The 21,775-nt window shown below is 34.2% G+C and overlaps 3 protein-coding genes across 4 annotated transcripts in view; 2 read left to right on the top strand and 1 right to left on the bottom strand.

The window, feature by feature from the left end:
• The window catches only part of LOC126738354 (SUN domain-containing protein 3-like), an 8,592-nt gene extending 6,873 nt beyond the window's left edge, over nt 1–1,719 (top strand). Inside the window, exon 10 of the mRNA XM_050443649.1 lies at nt 1,565–1,719. Coding sequence (XP_050299606.1) covers nt 1,565–1,607 — 43 coding nt within the window. The 3' untranslated portion in view covers nt 1,608–1,719. The remainder of the gene's footprint in view (nt 1–1,564) is intronic.
• LOC126738309 (tetratricopeptide repeat protein 39C-like) lies at nt 1,619–21,775 on the bottom strand. Of its 2 annotated transcripts, none has more exons than XM_050443580.1 (9): nt 21,417–21,775; nt 21,154–21,345; nt 20,832–21,094; nt 12,637–12,846; nt 12,418–12,586; nt 12,147–12,354; nt 11,633–11,872; nt 11,351–11,574; nt 1,619–2,035 (listed from the first exon to the last, which is right to left on the bottom strand). In XM_050443580.1, exons 1-9 carry the CDS (start codon nt 21,627–21,629, stop codon nt 1,922–1,924), a joined length of 1,833 nt encoding a protein of 610 aa, XP_050299537.1. In that variant the 5' UTR covers nt 21,630–21,775; the 3' UTR covers nt 1,619–1,921. The 2 variants fall into 2 exon arrangements, with proteins under 2 accessions (XP_050299537.1, XP_050299544.1); XM_050443587.1 differs by having other exon boundaries at nt 21,154–21,360; nt 21,417–21,549.
• Nucleotides 13,361–17,454, top strand: LOC126738376 (putative nuclease HARBI1). The gene is made up of 2 exons (XM_050443682.1): nt 13,361–16,922; nt 17,277–17,454. The coding sequence occupies exon 1, from the start codon at nt 15,899–15,901 to the stop codon at nt 16,919–16,921; it is 1,023 nt and encodes a 340-aa protein (XP_050299639.1). The 5' UTR covers nt 13,361–15,898; the 3' UTR covers nt 16,922; nt 17,277–17,454.

Raw genomic sequence — 21,775 nt, 5'->3', positions numbered from 1 at the left:
TAATTATTTAAATTGTAAATCATGAGGAAAAGAAAAAATATTTAAAAGTATTTAAGTTTTTAGCAATTAAAAAAGTCAGATCCGCACTAAGGAAAAATTCCTTAGGAGGATTATTAATACGTTAAAACGTTTGGAAACATATGAATGAAATACATCATTTTAAAGGAAATAAAAAATGCTTTCAAAATGAGTTATAAAAAATGCAGGTCCGTATTTAAAAAAAGAAGTTAGCTTAGCCGTTGTCAGGATACCAAACGTCAAAAAAAAATTAAAGGTGAAGTTTTGAAGAGCACAAATAATTATAAGACTTTGTAATTTAAAGTATGTTTCTAAAATCAATAGTTTTGGAAATAATAATTAAAATAAAATTTGGCGTTTTTTATAAATAACCATTTAATTCACGAACAAATAAACATTTTGCATCGTTGTAAAAGGATTTAGCATAAGCATCAAATTTCGCATTTTTTTCTAATTCAAAACAAAGATAAGACCACAAAGTCACGGTCTCATCAAATCCATATAATTTTTTAAAAGCTACACGTGTTTCGCTTCTATCGGAGCATCATCAGGCCTAAAAAATACATTAAGATATTTTTCACAAAAAGAACGCTTATAAAACTCATTGCCTAGACCTACATAGATCACATTACAACTAACAACAAAAGAAAAGCTAAGTTAAGTTAACAATTCCCACCATAGATAAAAATGTATGCTTAAAAAAATAAAAAAGTAAAAAGTCACCAGTGGGGAACGATCCAGCAACCTTTAGATTCACAGGCGCGCGTCTAACCCATAGGCCACCAAGTAACATGATCAAACATGGGGAACAATCCGAACTATACTAATAAGTGTGAATATAAGTAAACAATCTTAATAAATAAAAACTACAAATATCTAAGATCGAAAAGGAAAAGACTTTTTAAGAGAGGTTGTTATAAATGAGGTGAGGTTCAAACGTGAACATATCGTTCACACACAAAAGGACAGGGCTCTTCTTAGCTTTAGTTATTTCCATGTTTTCTAACAAGTGCAGTTTTTTGCCTTTTGAGCACTCATGCAAAATATCCGTTCACTGAGTTAAAGAAAAACCATGTGAGGAGGCCAATAAATGATTTGCAAACGCCGATTTAGTTTCGATCATATCAGTATCCCTGTACCTGTCCACCAAACTTGTATGTTCCTTTATTCTGGTGGAAATTTGTCTCCCCGATTGCCCTATGTAAATGGCATTACAGTTATTACATCTTAATGAATATACCCCTGATTTTGAAAAGAAATCTGCCTTATCTATTGTACTAACTAGCTGACTTTTTAAACTGTTTGTAGTCTTAAAAGCAATTGTAAGATTTGAAGACTTGAAAAACTTTGCAAGCTGAAAAGAAATATTACCAAAAAATTACATTTTTTGGTAATATTTCTTTTGAGATATTTCGAGAAAAATGGATGATATGTTTCTATTTTTCTAATTCAGCCGCCCTCGTTTCTCCTATAGTTTTGGAAATAGCAATAGTCACACATAGCAAATATGAGACCCTGTATAGTTTAATGTATAGGTTTTTTTTAGGTTTAGGGTGCACGGTGCCATGGATCAGCTCAAACTTAAATAAAACTACATTCATTTTATTTACATAAGTGCTTTATTATTTATATTTTTTTAAACAGAAAATTATGTTATAAATCTTTATTATAATAATAATATAATTATTTTATATAAAGTAACCAGGATACATATTTCTTTAATTTGCGGTACTCAATGGACGGTCATTTTTTTTTTTAAATAAGACGAATAATTTAATTTGCTGAACCTTATAAAAAAAAGGTAAACTACGTATTATAAAACCATCACCATATGTTGGAAATTGGCGCTTATTGCTCTATGTGGTAACAATTCTTTTGTAAAAATAACGGTGAGTATTGAAATTTAATTATCTAATTGCCTCAAAATCGAGTGTATTCGCACGTTCAGCCTGCCCTCAAAGTCGTACTGGTCATACTGGCTCACCTGCTGCAATAAGAGTTTTCCTTCTTCTTTTGTCTACAAATAAAGATGAAAATTGTATGAAATGCCTCCAAATTGCTTACTTCAGAAAGCGTCCCACAATATTAGTTGTGAAAGGGTTAGTTTTCCAAATTATATTTAGGTGAGTGTCTTACTCAAACACATCTAAACGGATCTTGAAAAATATCGTTTTCCAGATCATTATCTAGATCAGATTCAGACTCATTATCCTCGACGTTGACGATTGTTTATTGGATTTGTTTGTACTGTCCCTTATACAGGTAATTCTCTGGGAATGGAGCCATTTAAATTAGCAAAAATTGTATCTTTATTCCATTAGTGACAAAAATATTAAAAGGTTTTTTTTAATGAGTTTTATTATTCGCTAAAATAGTCCATGTTTCATGTAGATAAAATACAAGATTAAGATCTGATGGGGTCGAAACACATGTATATAGTCTAGCTAGATACATAATAACACATTTTTTTTACTCTGACTTTTTAATTTTTATTTATTTTGTAATTTTATTTCTACTTAAATGTATACTTTTTTTGATTTTCATAATAAAATTTTCTTTTAGGAAATGACTGCGTTTGGACGATTAATATATTACGATGGTTATATTAATATAACTCTTATCGATAATTCACTGTTAACGGTTAATTATATGTTCAAAACTGTCTGGTATGAAAATATGGCAACACTGTCAACATTAATTTTGAAGTAGTCTTTTGCTGTCAACGTCTAGAGTAACATATTTTGTCGCGTCATTACAGTTTCATGTGTCTTTTATACCGTTCAGTCTTAGTATTTGTGTTCATTAAGGGTGTCGCCCACTAGAGCGGAGCGCGCCGGAGCGTATGGCAGTGCGCCGGAAAGTACTTTTTATAATACATTGTTCTAAATGGGAGCCCGCTCACTCACAGTAAGAGCACCGATCGGCAGCGCAACGAAGCGACCGGAATTCTATATTGTGTATATTTTTCCGCTGCCGTACGCTGCCGATTGCGGTGCTACGCCGCGCGCTGGCTAATGTGCGACCCAAATAGGCATTTTTTTGCAAGTAAATGTTTCAAGATTAGTTTAGTATTGTCTTTTGAAACACGAGCGCAAAATATCGGACGAAGAAGAAAAGCTCGTGGGTTTAGTTTCAAAATATGAATTGTTGTTTGATATGTCAAACAAAAACTATTCTAACACTGAAATAAAAGACAATATTTGGAAGCATATAGGAGAACAAATGAATTGGCCAGGTAAAAGCACACAATAATTTATAACATAAACTCATTGTACATAGTATCAACTACTGGACTTCCACCTAGTAACAATTTATGTTTATTTCTACAGGGTGTTTTTTAAGATTATAAGTTATAAGATTTTTTCTTTCTTTTTTATTATAATTTTCCTACAACTGATATTTCTGTGAAATGTAGTACACTCCTTTTAAATATTAAATAAATATTTTGATATAATTTTTTTTTCTACCAGTGGCGTCCGATTGAGACTGAATAATATAATATTTGAACGATAAAAAAAGCATAAACTTAAATTCACTCTATATAGTTTAAGATCGGTCTTAACCCATCATTAGAAGAAATAATGAAAGGTTTTTTTATGAAAAAATAAATCGAGGATGGGTTGGCAAATGATATCAGGTCAAGGCTATCCTACATATTGATTAAGATCGATCTTAGTTTCGGATCTTATACTATAACTAAATACACATTTTATTATCAGTATGTTCTTAATCCATTATTCCTCTGTTTATCATTGCATTTTGCCAAGGAACTGTACCCTCGGGGGAAAAAAAATAATTTGCAAATATATCTCTAGCAGATATGGGCTCCATCGTTGCATTTCCTCCCACTCGTCGTAAATTTTGAAGATTATCATTGTTAAGGTTATTGTCAACTGATTCCAATGAAATTAAAGAAGGCCTTAAAAAATTATGTAAACAACAGGTCGCTAAAATAACTTTGTCCACATGTTCGGAGCTCATTTTTAATCTCCGTTGATAAATCCTAAATACTTGTGTCAAAATTTCAAAAACATTTTCAGATAACCTTCTGGCTCGGCACAAGCGATAATTAAAAGTTTTTTTTGATATATTGTCTTTAATTTGTGAACCAGGAAACGGTCGCAATAAATGCTTGTTTAGAGGGAATGCTTCATCGCCTACAATTACGTGAGGCACAATAATATTGGTTCCTGGAAGACTTTTATCAGGAGGTATATTAAAAGAGTTCTGCAACAGTGCTTTTCCCATATTAGAAGAAGCAAATATTCCTCCATCACTGTTCTTTCCATAGGCAGCTACATCTACACATATAAAACGATAATTGGCATCTACTAATGCCAGTAGAACGACACTAAACATCTTTTTGTAGTTAAAATATAGCGAACCACTATTGGCAGGTGCTTCAATAATAACATGTTTGCCGTCGATGGCACCGATGCAATTGGGGAAATTCCATAGTTCGTAAAAGTCTTTTTCAACCGTTTTCCATGTTTCCTTTGTTGGGTTTGGCATGACAATATTGCGTATTTTAGTCCAAATTATGTCACAAGTTGAATATACAATTTCTCTAACAGTGCTTTCTCCTAAGCGATACGAAAATGCAATTGATCTAAATGAATCTCCTGTAGCCAAGAATCTGAAAAGAAAATTTTTATATTTCAGCTTCAAAATGTAAAGATAAATGAAAAAAACTAAGAGACAATTTTCGCAAAGCCATTAAAGCTCGTAAAACAAAGAGTGGGGATACTGCAAAAAAAATTAGGCCCTGGACGCTTGAACAACAGATGGCTTTCCTTCTTCCACATATCACTGAAAGACCTCAAACATACAAACAACAGAGGAAGAAACTGGTAATTTAAGTGAAGAGGATTCTTACTCCAATATTAGTTCACCACCGCCCACTCGATCGACCTCATCAGCCCCTAAGAAAAAAATACAGAAATGCCGTCAGATGCCCCCAAATAATGTAGCAGATGTGCTGCAAAAATTCCTATCAACTAAAGACATAAGTAAAAAAAAAAGTAGAAAATAATAACTCAATAAGAAGTTTTTTCCTTAGTATGTCGGAGGCAACTGAAAATTTGCCGGCTCATCTCCAAATAGAAGTAAAATCGAAAGTTTTAAAGCTGTCAATGAAGCTGAATTAGCAGCTTTATCTGAAAGACAACATATACAATCAAATAGAATATCCACCATATCTACTCTCATCTTTATCACGAACATCTCGTCAGCATTCAAATAACTTTCAAGATTCTGTGCTGTTGGCAATACCTCAAACATCACCAGACATAAACCATCAATCCTATTCCTACACTCAACCATCATCATCATGTCAACAGACACAGGCCCCACAATTTTCCGAGGATCTTACCAATTTACATAATTTAGATGATTCACACTAGTTGCCTGAACACTTAACAAGTTATTTTAGAAGGTTGCCTTTAACTTGCCTTAATTATCTGTTAAATTAAAATTTTACTTTTTTTCTATTAAACCACTTAAATTACCTATTTTTTAATGTAATTTACCTTAAGCATACAGCTAACCTTTCTTCTGGACCTATAGCTTGACGAAATGACGTATTTTGTCTTTCTATTTCTGGTTTTAGGTAACGTAATAGTTTCATGAATTGTCCATGCGTCATTCGGAAATACTGATGAAATTTAATTTCGTCTTCTATTAGATCAAGAAATAAAGTATAGAATTCACCCTCAGTCTTACGTTTTTTACATATATTATGTATCCAATATTTTCTTTTCCTTTTTTGTTTTTTTTTCTGCTTCTTCGCACAAAGCAGAAATTATAAATACCTCTTCCTCATCGGAGGACAGCATTGTACAAACTGAAGAAAGCGCGCTCTATGTGCGTATGGGCAAGAAAATGCGCTCCGCCGCGCTGCCATGCGCTCCGGCGCGCTCCGCTCTAGTGGGCGACACCCTTTAATGTTATATTTGTGTTCTGTGGTCTTAGTTACTAAACCTTTAAACCGTGCCTAAAGTGTTTTCCTTAAGTCCTAAACATCCCATTGCGTAACACCGATGAGTTTTATTCTGTCTGATAAATTTGACGATGAAACCAAAAAAATAATGCTGTTTTTGGTTTTCATAGTGAAATTTAACATTTTTCGTAGGAGGGTTTACGTGGACTCATTCTTATATAGGTAATTCTCTGCGAATTGGCTATTCATATAAATATATATTTTATAAATATTTAATTAAATATTAAATATTTTTCGTTTATATGAACGAAATTAATTGTATACAGGTTTTCCAAAAAAAAATAAGATATTTATCTCGGTGAGTTATTATTATTATCAAGTTCAAGCTTTTTTAATTTTAATAATTAAACGAAAGAATAATTTATCGTTTTTCGGAGAATGACCCAATGCCCTTTTTTATATGTGTTATTTGCTACGAATTTGTATACGTATTTGCTACGCATAATATAGCGATCCTAGAAAATGTCAGACCTTAACACTTACTTTTTCTTAACACGTGACGTCACTTACTCCTTACAACAAATAACAACCTAACTTATCTAATAATAATGGACTAACTGCTAAGTACTTTAACATATTGCATCAACACACAACGACCGAACTCGTTTGACCGAAATTGGGTTTCAGGTATAGGGGAATTCATGGACTCTCGGTAGATTATCAGAACTGAAGAAAGAGAGACACTCATCGGTAATAACGATAAGTCGTGAGTAACTTTTAACTTCGACCGCGTCAACTGCAACTCTTGGACCTCCAATTGATAGACACGATAAGCCACATGTGTAAGTGACTTCTCTACGACAACGACTTAACTCGTCATAACTATTTCATTCAAAGTATCTAAGAGCCAAGAGGCTGATAGTTTAATGGAAATTTATTTGCATTTATTTTTTAAACGGAAATAAAAAAGCCTAAAACTAGGTATTTTAAGACTATTAGGAAACTACTTAACAAATAGGTTTCAGTGTGTGTGGATATTGGTGGTGTTATAAGTACCAGTCAACGTCGGTATTCCGCAGGGAACTGTCCTTAGGCCCATATTGTTTAACCTATACATTAATTCTATTTTCAATCATCTGGTGAAATAACATGTTTCGCGGATGACTCTACCATTATATACAGGGGAACCACTTGGGAAATTGTGAGAAAAAAAGAAGAATATGACCTGGTCAATACTATTATATATACCATTATATATTATACACCGTAAAATCGGGTGAATAGAAACACCCATTTAAATTGGTCAAATTTGCTATTCTACCCACACGAGGGCGAATAGGAACAATTAAAAAAAATTTAAATTGATAAAAAAATATAAATACACAAAAAAACTGACAAAAACACCAATTTTACAAAAAAAAATATTTATTTCTATAGAAATGTAACAAGTTTAAACATATCATTTAAATTAAACAACTTTGATGCAAATTAAATTTTAAAATGTCTCTTCTTGACGTAGATGCTTCTATCTCGTCATGAACTGGGCAAACCTCTCCAACAACCTGGCTAAAATAAAAGGTGGAAACATCCGGAACTTCTGGAAATCCATAAATATATCCTGACGAGTGTTTGGTGGAGCGACTTCTTAAGAAAGTGGCTTCAATGTCATTTTCTGTAATATTAATGACTTGTCCGATAAATGATTTATTTCTTTGTCTATTTCGATATTTTGTTGGAAAACACACCAGAAGCCAAGTTCCTTTATTTATTAAATCAAGCGAAATAGGAGAAACACATCGGAACAATTTACCGTCAAAGCAGACTGATGCTGATGAATTATTTGTATCCAACTTATTCTCGGACTTATCGGTGAAACTTGGTAGTGAAGTGTCCATTTCTGAGTCTGCATCTGAAAAATGATCTTGATCTTTTTCCATTTCAGAGTCTTCACTTGAAGAATAATCTTGAGCTTTTGCCATTATTGGCATGAAATTACTAAGGGGCAAATTCATTTCCGGGTCTGAATCTTCATCTAAGGTTTCCATACGTGTTTCCAAATCATAATCCTCTTGATCGTCTTTATCCAACGTGCTTTTAAAATCTGCACTTGTAACGCTTTTGCCAGCAGGAACTTGAATTTTACGACGTCGAGTCTTCACATTTTGACCATCGCCATATTTCATTGTTCTTAGAAGGTTTACCAAAGAGTTATTAAGTCCATCTTCAATGTTCTGATCCTCATCATTTGTCTCGTCAAGATTTTGCTGCGGAAGGCGTCCCAAGACTTGATCCCTATCTAGTGGAAAAATTCCACACTTTCTAAACCCAGATTGTATGTTTTTTCCAGCATTAGGCTCAATAGCCTTTGACAATTCATTTAGCAAGAAAGAGAATCTGTTATTTGGAACCGTGCAATGCTTTGAACCAGCCCCCATTTTTCATTTTTCAAGGATCTGCCGCCAAGCTGTTTTAAGAGACCGTAAAAATGCCACGTCCAGAGGCTGGGTCAGATGAGTAGAGTTAGCCGGGAGGAAGATAAATGAAATATTTTTTCTTCGCAAAGAGATACCGTACTTGCAGAAAAATGTGAACTCAGATTGTCGCCAATTAAGTACTTCTTTCCCGGTAGATCTTTTACTGCAGGTATGACAGTTCTCTCTAACCAATCTGAGAAGGAAATCGCATCAAACCAGCCTGCTGGACTTCTATTAAATCTGACGTCCTTTGGTCCTCCAACCGTCCAAGATGTATACAAATTTTTAGCTTTGTAAACCACGTATGGTGGGTATAACAATTTTCCATCAGCTGAAGCAGCGTACATAATAGAAACGGCTGACTTCGACGTATTGCAAATACGTTCTGGATAGCGACAGCCCCTTTTCGAGATTACTTTCTTTCTACCCGGATCGTCAGTTAAATTTGTTTCGTCGTAATTTATTATGTTTGATGGCGGTACATTTTTCAATTCCGTGGCTAAATTGTCAAAATAAGCATTGATAGTATTGGGAGAAACAGCAGCTCTTGAGCACTTGATGTTTTGGCATATTCTTTTTGTGACGTTTTAAAAAAGAAAAGACAAAGTCTCTGCCAGGGATATTATCTTTAAATTTCGTTATTGTTTTACCTCTACTGTCTAGGTAATTTTTTATCATCATCCTGACGTCCAAATGGTCAAGTGGATACCCCCAATCGGAACAAACTATTAGTTGATGGACTAAAATATCTTCTTCTTGTTTGGTTAGGGCCGTTTGTCCTCCATGACGCTTTAGATTTCGGTTTTTGTGGTGCCGATAAAGCACAGAATAATGAATGTTGTATGTTTCGTGAGCTACTCTATAACTCATCCCGTTGTCTATTGAAGCAAGGGCTATTTTTAGAGTTTTTTCATTAATTTTCTTATATGTTTTACCTCGAGGGTCTGGTTTATAAATGCGAGGCATTTTCCTGCAAAAGAAAAAATAATTATGGGGTGGATAGAAACAGCGGGTGAATAGAAACAGCGTGTTTCCATTCACCCCAAAATTACTTAAAAGTGACGTTATGTATTATATTACATCATAGCAAAAAAATAAGCAAGACAAGCAATTTCTTAAATAGGCACTGTAAACCAGACACCTTACAGCAACTTTAACCAAAAACTCAATGTCTTACCTGTTTTTAGCTAACCACTGTGAATAAAGTTTTGCTAGTGATGAAAAAAGCACATGTGTTCACTCCGACGGGTGGTTGGTACTGCAATCAGGGCTGCCAACATAAAACATCTTTGGCCTGTTAAAGTAGTTATGGCGACACCTGTTGACCGTTTGAGAACAAATTTGAAGCGTTGGGAGGTTTAATTCCGATGTTGATTTTTTTTTAAAGAAGTTTCCCGTTTTTGTTGCTATTCACCCAGCAGTTTCTATTCACCCCAATTTACAGTACATATTATATTCTTTAAACTTTGCTATTAGTAACGATGCCTATAAAATATATATACCTATAAAATATATTATACCCGATTGAAAATATGTCTGGCATATACGTTCGCCAATTTATAAGAATTATTCATTAAATTATTTCAAATTGTGTTGAAATATGCCCAATCCCTTACCATTTATCCAGTTGCGTTCAAAAATGATTATTTTTCTCTTCGCCCAATTCTATATATCAAATATTACTATTTTCAGGTTATCCTAATCAGGTCCTAATTTTGAAAAAATTCAGTGGTTTATACAACCTAGTCTTTTATTAGAATCCTCCTACATTTATGTCCGCCCAACATTTAATTTCCCATTTCAAACTCAAATTCAAAAACTAGCTTTATTATTACAAACAGAGTTGTTGGCAAAGCTTTGCTAGGTACTAAATTAATCCCAATAAAACACAAATATCACGGAGTTCAGAACGGCATTCTTGAGGATAAAAATGAGAGGTGAGTAAAAAATAAGGACCAAAGTATTACAATTTTATGTTTTATAAATAGTGGACGGCACACGATATCCTATACAGAAAGCGAATTAAACAGAACCTTAAACAGAAAGCTAATTGCTCTTTTTTGAAGTACAAATGGTGAAGCAAATCTATATTGAGCCCCAAGAACATATGACATTGCTTAGGTGAGTCTCCACAAGAGCATAAACACTTTTAGCTATGTCAAAGTCTAAACTATAATAAATTACTCTAAAAGCATATCAACCAGAAGAAACTTTATTGCATATCTTGGTAATATGATCTTGAAATTTAAGCCCATCATTAATTAATAGACCCAAAAATTTGCTAGAATGGTGCCTTAGACCTCAGACCTGCCTTAGGCTCATTGTTCAACACAACATTATCTATAGAGACACTTAAAACTCAGCACATTTGTTTTTGAGGAACTAAAAGATTATTTGAAACAAACCACTCCTTAATTATTTCGAGATCCTTAATATTTCGAATTTCTCTCATGCCATAAAATAGTGGTGTCATCAAAAGCAAATATTGCCACCTTGCCGTTTATCGGTGGTCATTAATATATAACAGGAAGAGTAGTGGTTCCAAGATAAGAAACTCCAGTCGAAACTTGCAATTCCTGTGAGGCACAGTTGTCAAAATTGACCTTCTGAATATGATAATGAGTATAATGACCTCAAAGGCACATTAATGTCCTCTTGTCCTAATGTCATTTTCAATGACTATAGACCCAAATTGGACGCCCAACATGCAACTTTATAACATGTTTGTTAAAATTTTATAATTTTTATAAAGAATATGCCAGCGAATTATGGGGATAATATATGGCACAATAATCCCTGTTATGTTAAATCATATCCTAAATATAAATAAACACGTTTTTATAGGGATTTTGCTGCTGTAAAATCATTTAAATTTAAAATTATGTTCACCTTTACTATAAACAAAAAAGGTCTATCCTACCTGCGGATCCTGAATTAAAATATGACCAAGTTCATACTGAGCAAAAGCAGATATATGAGCATCTTCAGCATTCTTTGCCTCGGCACTTCTCTGCCCCAAGCATTTTCGAAAGCATTCCGTGGCCACTTTGTTGTTTCTACGTATTCCATATGCGGAGCCCTTAATTAAATACGCCAATCCATTTCTGGGCTCCCCGTTCGGTTGTAACTCAACCCGGCTACAATCTAAAGAAAAAAAATATCTAGAATTTATTATTAATTTTTCAATTTTGATTTTACAAACCTTCAATGATTAAATCGATTTTCTTGAGACTGCAGCTGGCCAAAGCGTTCCACAAATAAAGCATTTCGAACACCAGCAATTTGAAATAGATGACGGAGTACTGTTTGGCGCTCTCGCCGTCCTTTGGACAAAAACGAATTCTGCGCGACAGGAATTCGTTTAGTTGGTTACTTTTGGTGGTAGCGGTACTTTCTTGAAGTTCGTTAAATATTTGATAATTTGCATAGTCTTTTATGCTACCTAAGAGGACGCAAAAATATTTACCAAAAGCCATCACATCCACCATACGGCCATCTCACTTAGTCACCTGATAGAGTGAGAGTGGTAATTAAGTGAGAGCAGAAATGAGACATCAACTAGTCTAGTTTAAGTAAAAGTTTATCTAAAGAATTCCTAGAAACCTCTGATAAGGTACCGAGAGATTAACTTTAGACCAATTTTTATAAATAATTTGGACCATGACTATTATATGAGACACCTTGTGTGAAATGAAAATTACACAATTGTGTCCTACCTAAACAAATGGCCGATAAATAACAGTAAAACGATCGGGACCATCTGCTGCAATTTTTCAAATACAAAAACCCAGTCTTCGCGTTCTGGTAGTCCAGTTCGATCAGATGACACCACCCGATTTCGTGGAGGCACAACATTTTGATTTCGCGATGGCTGGCGTTCTCAAGCGCCTTTTGGAAGGAAGACAGTGCCAAGCAAACGTCAGACTAAAAAACAGGGAAATGATTTTACCCTTTACTGGTTCGTATAAGCACGATTATTATCCTTACATTCAACCTAGCAGCTCTGCCAGCAAAGAATAGAAATAGCGCAGAGTCGCCAAATTCCTGTTTCGATTCTTGAATCAGGATGTTCGCGGCTTCTACGCCCGCTTGCACGTTCGTACCGTCTATAGCATAAAACGGACGAACTATGGTATGATACCATAGAAGTGCTAAACTGTATGTAATTTTACAAAGGGAAAAAGTCAAAGAGTTGTCTAGTTTTACCTTGCTAAGGGTGCTCTCATGTCCATGCCCAATCTGGCGTACATAAGACAAGAGATCCCATTTTGTCTGTTGGCTGCGAATCCCAGGACACTTAGTAGTTTTGCCAGCGATGGCGGTAACAAGGATACGCCCAACTGAAAAAGCCCGTATCCGAAGGAAATCGCTTCCATAAGTCTCATTATGGCTGTTTTATCTATTTGTTGAGATGACCTAAAAGTATAGTCCATGATATTGACCGAATTGACTATTCACCTAGAACTTAACAATTATTGTATGAATAATTTGTGTAAGCGGTTTGAATATTGTTGCAATATTGGTAGCTCTAGGACCGTATTGAATAAAATTGCCTTTAACAGAGAATTTTTGAAGCGCAAGAGTTGGTCTTACGCAAAACCATTGCGTAAGAAATGCTATTTTTTGCCCAAAATCCTTTTAAGAATATTGTAACTATATTGGCAACGCCGCGAATATCAGTCGTTCTGGAATCATCGCGGTGACGCAAGCGGGCATACCGCACGACATCTCTGGAGGCCCGTGGAAGTTTAGCGAATTTTCCGGAGCAATGGTCTGCCGAGTATATAAGGAGCCTGCACCGCCGGGAGTATAATCAGCGCGACTTTTAAAACCGATATATACAATATTTCTAGTGTTTAGTAGTGTAGGTATATAAATAAATCATCAGACTATTTTTGAGCATCGAGCACTATATAGAACAGATCATCTTTAAGATTTCTTATTAAAGATATCGTTATTATGTCCAATGATCTTTATCGTTAAAATATCCGTTTAATACCTTCTGCTATAGATATTATTTGGCTTAATACGTTGAGTGCCATGACGAATTCCGGAAAACCGCCCTAGGAAACCAACTTCAACCATTTAACATAACATATTGTTTTAAATGTTTCTGACATATTTTTTGTCTCGTAAACTGACTTTGACTATTTCTAAGCTCACTAGTAGCTGTCCAGTAAACTGTACATTGGGCTCTATGCAAAGGTTTCCCCCATATAACCCGCCGTCCAGTTAACTGGACATATATTTTTTTACAAAAGAAAAGACAGTAACAATTTGGTCAGGTGGTTTAATCAAAATTTAAAAACACACATGATATTTTAATAAATGTAAATATAAGTTTAAGTAGATTTGCCCTCATGCCAATCTTTAAAGCAAGGATGCACACAAAGGCCTGGTTTTTTGCAGGACAGACGGGACAAAAATATCTTGTTTTTCTCGAAACTTTTACGGCTGTACACTGGCGACATCTTCTCATTGTGTTTTTTTCTTTTTCAGTTGGAGGATTTGGCTCCAAAAAGTGAAATTTGCCTCTAATATCTGCCTCATTATCCATCACTTGCAAATTACTTCCTTTGATAAGGCGCATAATAATCTTTTCTCTAAAGTTTAAAAGTCTTATATTTTCCTTTTGGTGAAGATTGTATATATAACATGCATTCAATATACATAAATCGAGTAAAGATGATCTATAGATAGATCGCTGGGCAAATAATTGATTTTTTTTATAAAAAAATATGTTTTTTATTACTGCAAAATTGTACAATATCTAATTTTTGTGGTGATATTTTACAAAACAAGTGGTGCAAAGCGTAATGTTACATTTTTTGCAGTAAGTAAGTGGGCGACTCTTACAAGAGGTGTATTGGCTTCTCTTTTCCAAAAAATGCCCCTTTTCATCAAGTCCAACTTCATCAGGTACGCGTGATTTAGAGGTTGATGGTAAGCTCAGGGGTCTACCTTTCATAATACTTTGTCCATGACCAAGCTTGAGGTAGGTTACTGCAATCTCGCGCCTAAAATCTTTTAAATTTATTGATTTCTTCCCATTGATTCTTCGGTAAAGCTGCAACGAATTTATTACTGCCATATCTATCATCCTTGTGAATAAACACCAGTACCACTTTTTGCCTCGGATGGCGATGCTATGCTTCTCCAAAAGCCAGTCATGGTGATCCACTCCTCCCATATATTTATTGTAGTTGTATATCAGTCTAGGTTGGGAAACTGGCATGCGAGCTTTTTCCTTCCTATTCCAGCATGGAACTGAGGCTACTGGCTCTACGTGATCAAAATTAGTGGCCATTGAAACACACTTATTGTCATTCCATTTAACAATTAGTATTTCATTTTTGATGTCGAATCTAAAATCATATGATCCACGAGGCATTTTTTCCAGTTCCTTGGTTGATTGTAATGGGCACTGGGCAGTCCGATTTTCCCTTATCGTGCCAGTAGCTCTAAATTTAAATTCTTTTAGCTTGTGAAATAGCCTATGACTTCAAAAAAAATTATCAAAGTAGACGGAGTAGCTTTTTGGATTTTCCGCAATTGATAGCATTTCTACAACTGCCCTGGTACCCAAAGGCTCTTTTTGTTGATTTTCTTCTTTTCCAGCATAAAGTGAAAAAGAAAATCAATATCCGTCTTCGCCACACATTGCCCATAGTTTATAGCCAAAACGGATTGGCTTGGCTCTAATGAATTATTTTAACGAGTGCCGACCATAATACCTAACAATCATGTCATCAATTGACAGATTTCCTTGAAAAATTCCGAATTTTTTAAAATTATTATTAACTTTTTCAAATAATGGTCGTATTTTAAAATATTTATCATTTGTGTTGTCTTTAGCTTTAGTATTGTCGACAAAATGAATACATGATTTTATTTCCAAGTAGGCATTTCTACTCATAGCATTTTTCACGATTGATTGGCCCAAATCGTCTTCATCGGACCAGTAATCTCTTTCAGAGGGTAAAGTATGATAGCCACTAAATATCAAAAAACCAATAAAAATCCTTATATTATCTTTTGATATTGTAAATCCATGTCGATTCTTTTGGGTAACAGCATAGTTAGTAGTTTGTTCCCTTATCATGCTGTAAATTTCATCATCGAAAAAGTGTCCAAATATGTTTACCGCAGAGGAGTCTTTTAATGTACCTTTCATATCATTCTCAGCTTATAAAAAATCCTGTTCGGCTGTTTGAAGATTATGGGTCGTATGAATAAAAATGAGCATTTAGTATCTACTCATGAATTTGGAGCAAATACTCCATGTCATATGAATAAAAATAGGGAGCAGATGCTCCACTTGAGTAGGTACTCTTATGTATAATTTGCTGTGAGTTCATTCTCAGTTTTCCTATGAATAAAAATTTGTTGATGCTCCTCGGAAGGAGAATGTACTCCACAATTTTGGAGTCTGATATATAGCAGACTTCAGTTTGTCTACGGCAGAACTATGGCTGAGTTCATTCTTAATTTGCGTTCTACAAAATATTACAAACCTAGAAGGCGTACCTGTGATCGTGATTTTAAAGTGTTATATCGATTTACTAGAGAACATGTAGAGTGGATATCAAATCACTTTTTGGGTACAGAATCTGGAGAAAGAAGAGGTGGTGCTATAAATAACATTGATAAAATGAAAATATTTTTGAGATACGTTGGTGATCCGGGTTTCCAATCAGGGGTAGGAGAAGATGTTGGTGTTCATCAAAGTTCTGTCTCAAAAGTAGTGACGGAAGTTACTGAGAAGCTAATAGAAAAATGTGGTCTGTGGATAAAATTTCCTCACACTGCTGCCGACATAATAGAGGCGAAACAAAAGTGGCAATCAAATTATTCTTTTCCTTGTGCATTGGGCGTGATAGACTGTACCCACATAAAAATAAAAAAGCCACCTATTTATAGCGACGAATACATTAATCGCAAAGGATATCACAGCATTAATGTCCAAGCCACATGTAATTCAGATGAGTGGTTTACAAGTGTAGACGCTTCATGGCCAGGATCTGTTCACGATTCACGGATTTCGAGCAATTCAAAAATTTCAAATATTGCGAGGAATGATTTTCATAGGTCGCAAGCACTACTCTTAGGAGATGAAGGATATGGTATAGCACCGTGGCTAATGGTACCTTTTAGAAATCCTAATACACCACAAGAACGTGCTCATAATAATTTATTTACAAAGGAACGTGTAATAATTGAAAGATGTTTTGGTCAACTAAAACAACGATTTCCGATGCTACAATATAAAGTGCGGGTATCCATAGAAAAAGTTCCAAAATTTGTCATATGCTGTTGTATATTACACAATGTAGCAAAATATTTAAAAGATGAGCTAGATCCTATGGAGCTCCCATTAGAAGATATCCCACTTGCGTATCCGGCAGAAGAGGAGTTGGATAATAATAATATTAGAAGAAGCGGGCAACGGAGGCGATCTGAGTTAGCAGATGTCATTCTTGCTCTCGCTTGAAGTAAGTAAAGCGTGGAAAGAACTTATTTATCATTTTTATTATTAACACTTTAGAAAAATGTTTTTGTCACATGTTAGAATTCTTTATTTCGTAAGTGATTCTAAAAAGTATTGACACATTATAATTTGAAATATGCTTGTCCATTGTCAGCTTGAATGATATTATTATTGCTTGAATTAGATTGTTCATCAACATCTCTGTTTAGCTGTCTCTTGAGTTTTTCCTCTTTCATTTCTAAAACTCTCAGTTGTTTCAGTAAAACTAGTCTTTGTAGTTTGTTATTCGAGAGTTGTTTAGTAACGTTTGTTTCATATTCTTCGAGAGGACTACCTTTATTATGTTTCTTTTTTTTAGGTGCATGTTGTACTGTACTAATAGCATCATCATTTGCTGCACTCGTTTCAGGAGCAGAAGTTGATTGCCTAGGGATTGTATCTTCATGGCCGATTTTCGTCTCTGTTTGTTGTATGCCCACGGATAATGCTCCTAAAATGAAAAATTAAGTAAATATTCATACAGTTTCTATATTAAAAAATGGACAAGTGATAAAGTTTCGTAAATAATATTGTAACTTTTTTTGTTTCTAAGCTACAAAAATGTCTGTCTAAAATACTTCAAATGTTAAACAATAAGTAATTAATTATTATAAACAACATAACTTAATAAATCATTCAATTTTCATAAAATAATAAATAATAGCAAACTTTAGATAGGTTCACTAATATATATGGTAATTTAAATAAAGTTACTTATGAAGAAGATATTAATTAATTTACCTGGAACTTTTGCAAGTACTGGATTTGTGTTGCCTTCCATGATTTCCAACAAAATCTTTTCCCAATCCTGCAGCACAATTTTCTTATTTCCAGTCCTGTTTATGTCAGTCTTTTTCTTGAGTCTAGATTTCATATTATTAATTTTTTTGCACATTTGACTTGTCGTTATTTGTGACCCGAAATTCAGCTTCCACTGTTTGTTAATCAGTTCTATTGCTTGGCTTTTTGACTTTCGGACAGCTGGTGTTTGTGACTTGGATAAAAGTATGGGAACATCACGTAGCATGTTTACAAATCCCATTTGGGATTCGCAGACTTCAGTTTCTTCTTCACTTTCACTCATTGCACACTGATACTTGAATTTATACTAATACACGAATATGCGAAACGCGGCACTTGTTTATTTGGTATTTTTTCAGGTGCAGACTTGTTTGGAAATATCGAGTATCTACTTTATGTATTCGGAGCACATACTCCTCTCAGCGAATTATTTTTATTCATATAAAACGGAGAACAAACCAGCACTTCATGCTCATGCTCATGAGTACATACTTGGAGTTTCAACTCAAGTGTTATTCATAACAGCCTATATTTAGGGTCAGTTTTGATTCATTTAGTTTCAAGTTTTTGTGGTTTTTCAATTTTTGCTTTTTTTTCTCAGGGAGTAGACGTGTCAATGGTAAGTTATCTTCTTCCTCGCTTTCGTCATCTTCATTTGTCTGTATTTCTACATAACCAGCAATATCTTCTAAGATAGGGATTCCAGTTTCTTCATCGTTAAATACTTCCTCATCGGTTAGCTCATCAACATTGGGTGGCAACGCTATATGTCCGCATCTATTTGCTCTGAATACAGGTACTGCACTGCATCTTCTAGATTTTTAAATATATTAGGTTTGCTCATTTTTATATCTGAAATAAAAAAAAATCTTACAGAAAAACATTTTTTTATATCTAATATAAGTTACAAGTATTTTTTAGAAATTAAATTTTTAAAAAATCTCTGTTTATCCCAGCGATCTATTTATAGATCACCATAAAAATCAGTGTTATAAAAAGTAAAAAAAATAGAAACATGCAACAATAACCATTTAGCTACATTTATTGAACCCCTCCTAATAGAAATATAATACATAATTTAACTTACCTTAACAATTTTTAAAGCTATCTCAAAATATAATAGTCGATGCACTTGAAAAAAAATGTCTCCAACGAAGGTCCAGTAAAATAAAGACTTTCGGTCGTACAATGAAGTAAGGCACTAAATAGGACCGATTTACAATCAAAGTAACGATATTGGTGGTAGGCGCGGCTTAAAATTCACCAGACACATTTTGAACACCTGTTTGATGTTGTGATCTATAAATAGATCGCTGGGCGCTAATGGGTTAATAATAATTTTTCTTGTTTTGAATTATAAGCTGGAAGATATTACGCATAGTAGTTCCCAATCCCAATTAGATAAAAGAGTAAATTAGACAGATAAAGGAACCAAAGTTATATTGGAAGTAACATAGCAGATCTGCAAATCAACAAATTGAAGGACTCCAGCCGTCACAAACATGTGAATATCTTTAGGGCTCTCTAAAATATTTTTTTTAGTAGAAAAAGGAGCTTATATATATATGAGCAAATAAAAATAAGGTTTAAAAGATTCAAAACCTTGTACGCAACATTAAAAAAAAATTGTTTACAATGAAATAATTCAAAATTTTACAAATGAGCCGAGCAGGAGTACAGATGAAGTTATTACTAGAATAAACAAAGAGAACGAGGCTTTCATGAAAAATGGCTATTCCTCTGTTTAGCCGGCTCTGCCAAACTCTATTATGGGCTCTAAAAACAGCTAAGATGACTATAAAATCTCAGGAGAGCAAGCCAAAAAGAGTTGGTGCATTAGATTTAGATAATTACCCATTATGGATATTTAGCAGAATTAAGATTGTTGTTATGTTTGTTTGAGTTATTTAACGCTATTTTTTTTTAATTATTTATTTTGTGCCTTTTTAGTGTTAGTAAATACACCTTTTTTTATTTGTAATAATTAACTTTATTTAAAACTAGCATCATGAAATTTAAAGAGTGGAAAAAAAATATTAGCATGTAGGGCTGATGATGTAGTCTCGGATGTAGTCTAAATCATGTTTTTTATTATAAATTTGGTATTTGATCATTAATTTAAAAATTTAGTATTTGATGAATCAATATAGCTGTAATAATATGTTATTATGAAATATAACAAAACATTTCTTAAACAATTCCTGCAGTTGTGCTATACATCAATTGTATATTACTCCTGTTAAAAGGTCTAGGGTTTCTTGGTAAATTACCATTCCTGTTGGACCTGAATCTCTGTTTCTTAAAATTAATTAGTAAAATTGCGCTTCTTTCAACCATAATGATATAAAAAAAATTGACTAAGATCATTTAACAGTATACAGTACAAATAACTTTTAAGACTCTTTAATTGGGTTAAAATCATTTATGATATAGTTTACAAAAGAACTTTTTTAAGGATAAGAAAATAAAAAATATCCTACTTGACCTGTCATACGTCATATGTATCATTTTAATCCTGGGCCTTATGAGAGCCTAAAAAGGTACTCGACCTGGTTGGTGTAAACTAGAAAACGCCAATTAAATTTGGTCCTCATTTTAGTACTAGACCTAAATAAATCCACGCGGTGTAAACGTACGTACCCATTGTGCTATATAGGGTACTTTAATTAACACCGTAACGAACGGTTAAAACGCTACAATATTATAATTATTTTTTAAGAATAAGAAAGTAAGCCAAAAAAAGTTCAAACATTATACCCAAAAATGTCTGCTAATGAACAAGAACTTATTGAAAAATGCTTACCCGAATAAGGCTTGCCCAGGCAAAATATCTTTTAACGAAGTAGTCAAACTGGATAAGGAAATAGCATTGGAAAAGGAAGAAAAACTTAAGTTTGCCGATCCGGATAGCGCCTCCCCGCCCTTTTTACCGAACGAACCCGAATTTGATTTTTTCAAAGCCAAACTGATGGGCCTTTTCAATTTTTTTTTATTATTCGGCTCGGCAACTTTAAGGTTATTTCCAGAAAAGTTTAAAGAACGGGAGTGGGAAATTTTAGGTTTAGTTAGGTACCCGTTGACCGGCTGCTCCGGGACGTCCCAGGGGCTCGTCTCCTCATCTTCGGAATCCGAGGAATGACGGGTGCAAGGGGAAGGTGGGGACAAGGGACTCAATATTGGATCGGGCAGCTGTAACTCTCCCACTCGTCCCTTGTATAGGGTCAGGATTTCTTTGTAAGTTCTTTGGTAAACTTTCCAGGCTTTTCGTAACACCCATCCCCCTTTGAAGTAGCCGGATAAATCTTGTTGAAGGAACGTTAAAATGGCTATACAGACCTAGAAATTAATCAGAACTTAATTTCATTTTTATATATTTTTTTTTGTGTTTTTTTTACCTGGGAATCTGCTAATATAATTTGAGTTTCCAATTGTTCCGCTAAAGATTGTGTGTCAGTACTTGGCGTGCCAAAAACTTTTTGCGACAATGACTTTATCCATCCAGCCTGTATCGAGCAACGTTTTTCTACTTCCTTTAATCTTAATATTGCTTTTGAGAGCTTATCATCTTCAAAGCTCATTAAGGCATCCTAGAAAGTTCCATTCTTTATTATCTTTCTATTTTTTATTCCCTTACAATCTTTATTTTAATTGCTCCTACCATAAATACAGTAAAAGTATATCCAGCAAACATAACCAAACTGTCTGGGTATTTTAAAAATAAAGCCTCCGCCTCAGCCTGATTATTATTTATTAGTAAATTTATCCCTTGTCTTGCCAGAACCCATTCGGGTTCCTCATTTTGTTTCTGGGAGCAGTTCGCGGTATTATCCACGTTTTCTTCCAAAACTGGACTCGAACTGAGGTTGGCCATTAGCACCTTAAAAGCATTTTTATTCGATGGTGTGGGGGTTTATAGGCATATCGGGAAAACTAAAACTTTGGATTTTGAGTAGAGAAAAAACGTAAACTAAAAATATGGTTATTTGGACAAAAAAATGGCAGGCATCGCGACGACAG

The sequence above is a fragment of the Anthonomus grandis genome, chromosome 1 (genome assembly GCF_022605725.1).
Source record: "Anthonomus grandis grandis chromosome 1, icAntGran1.3, whole genome shotgun sequence".
NCBI classification, from domain to species: domain Eukaryota; kingdom Metazoa; phylum Arthropoda; class Insecta; order Coleoptera; family Curculionidae; genus Anthonomus; species Anthonomus grandis.
This window is presented reverse-complemented; position numbering and strand designations above follow the sequence as displayed.

Excerpts from the sequence above, each read along its gene's own strand:
- LOC126738376 (XM_050443682.1), top strand. The coding sequence starts at position 15,899 with ATGGCTGAGTTCATTCTTAATTTGCGTTCTACAAAATATTACAAACCT.
- LOC126738309 (XM_050443580.1), bottom strand. The coding sequence starts at position 21,629 with ATGGCCAACCTCAGTTCGAGTCCAGTTTTGGAAGAAAACGTGGATAAT. Across the intron at positions 12,587-12,636 it reads ATGAGAGCACCCTTAGCAAG|TTTAGCACTTCTATGGTATC; the intron begins GTAAAACTAGAC and ends AATTACATACAG. Across the intron at positions 2,036-11,350 it reads TTTTAATTCAGGATCCGCAG|ACAAAAGAAGAAGGAAAACT; the intron begins GTAGGATAGACC and ends CTTTATTTGTAG.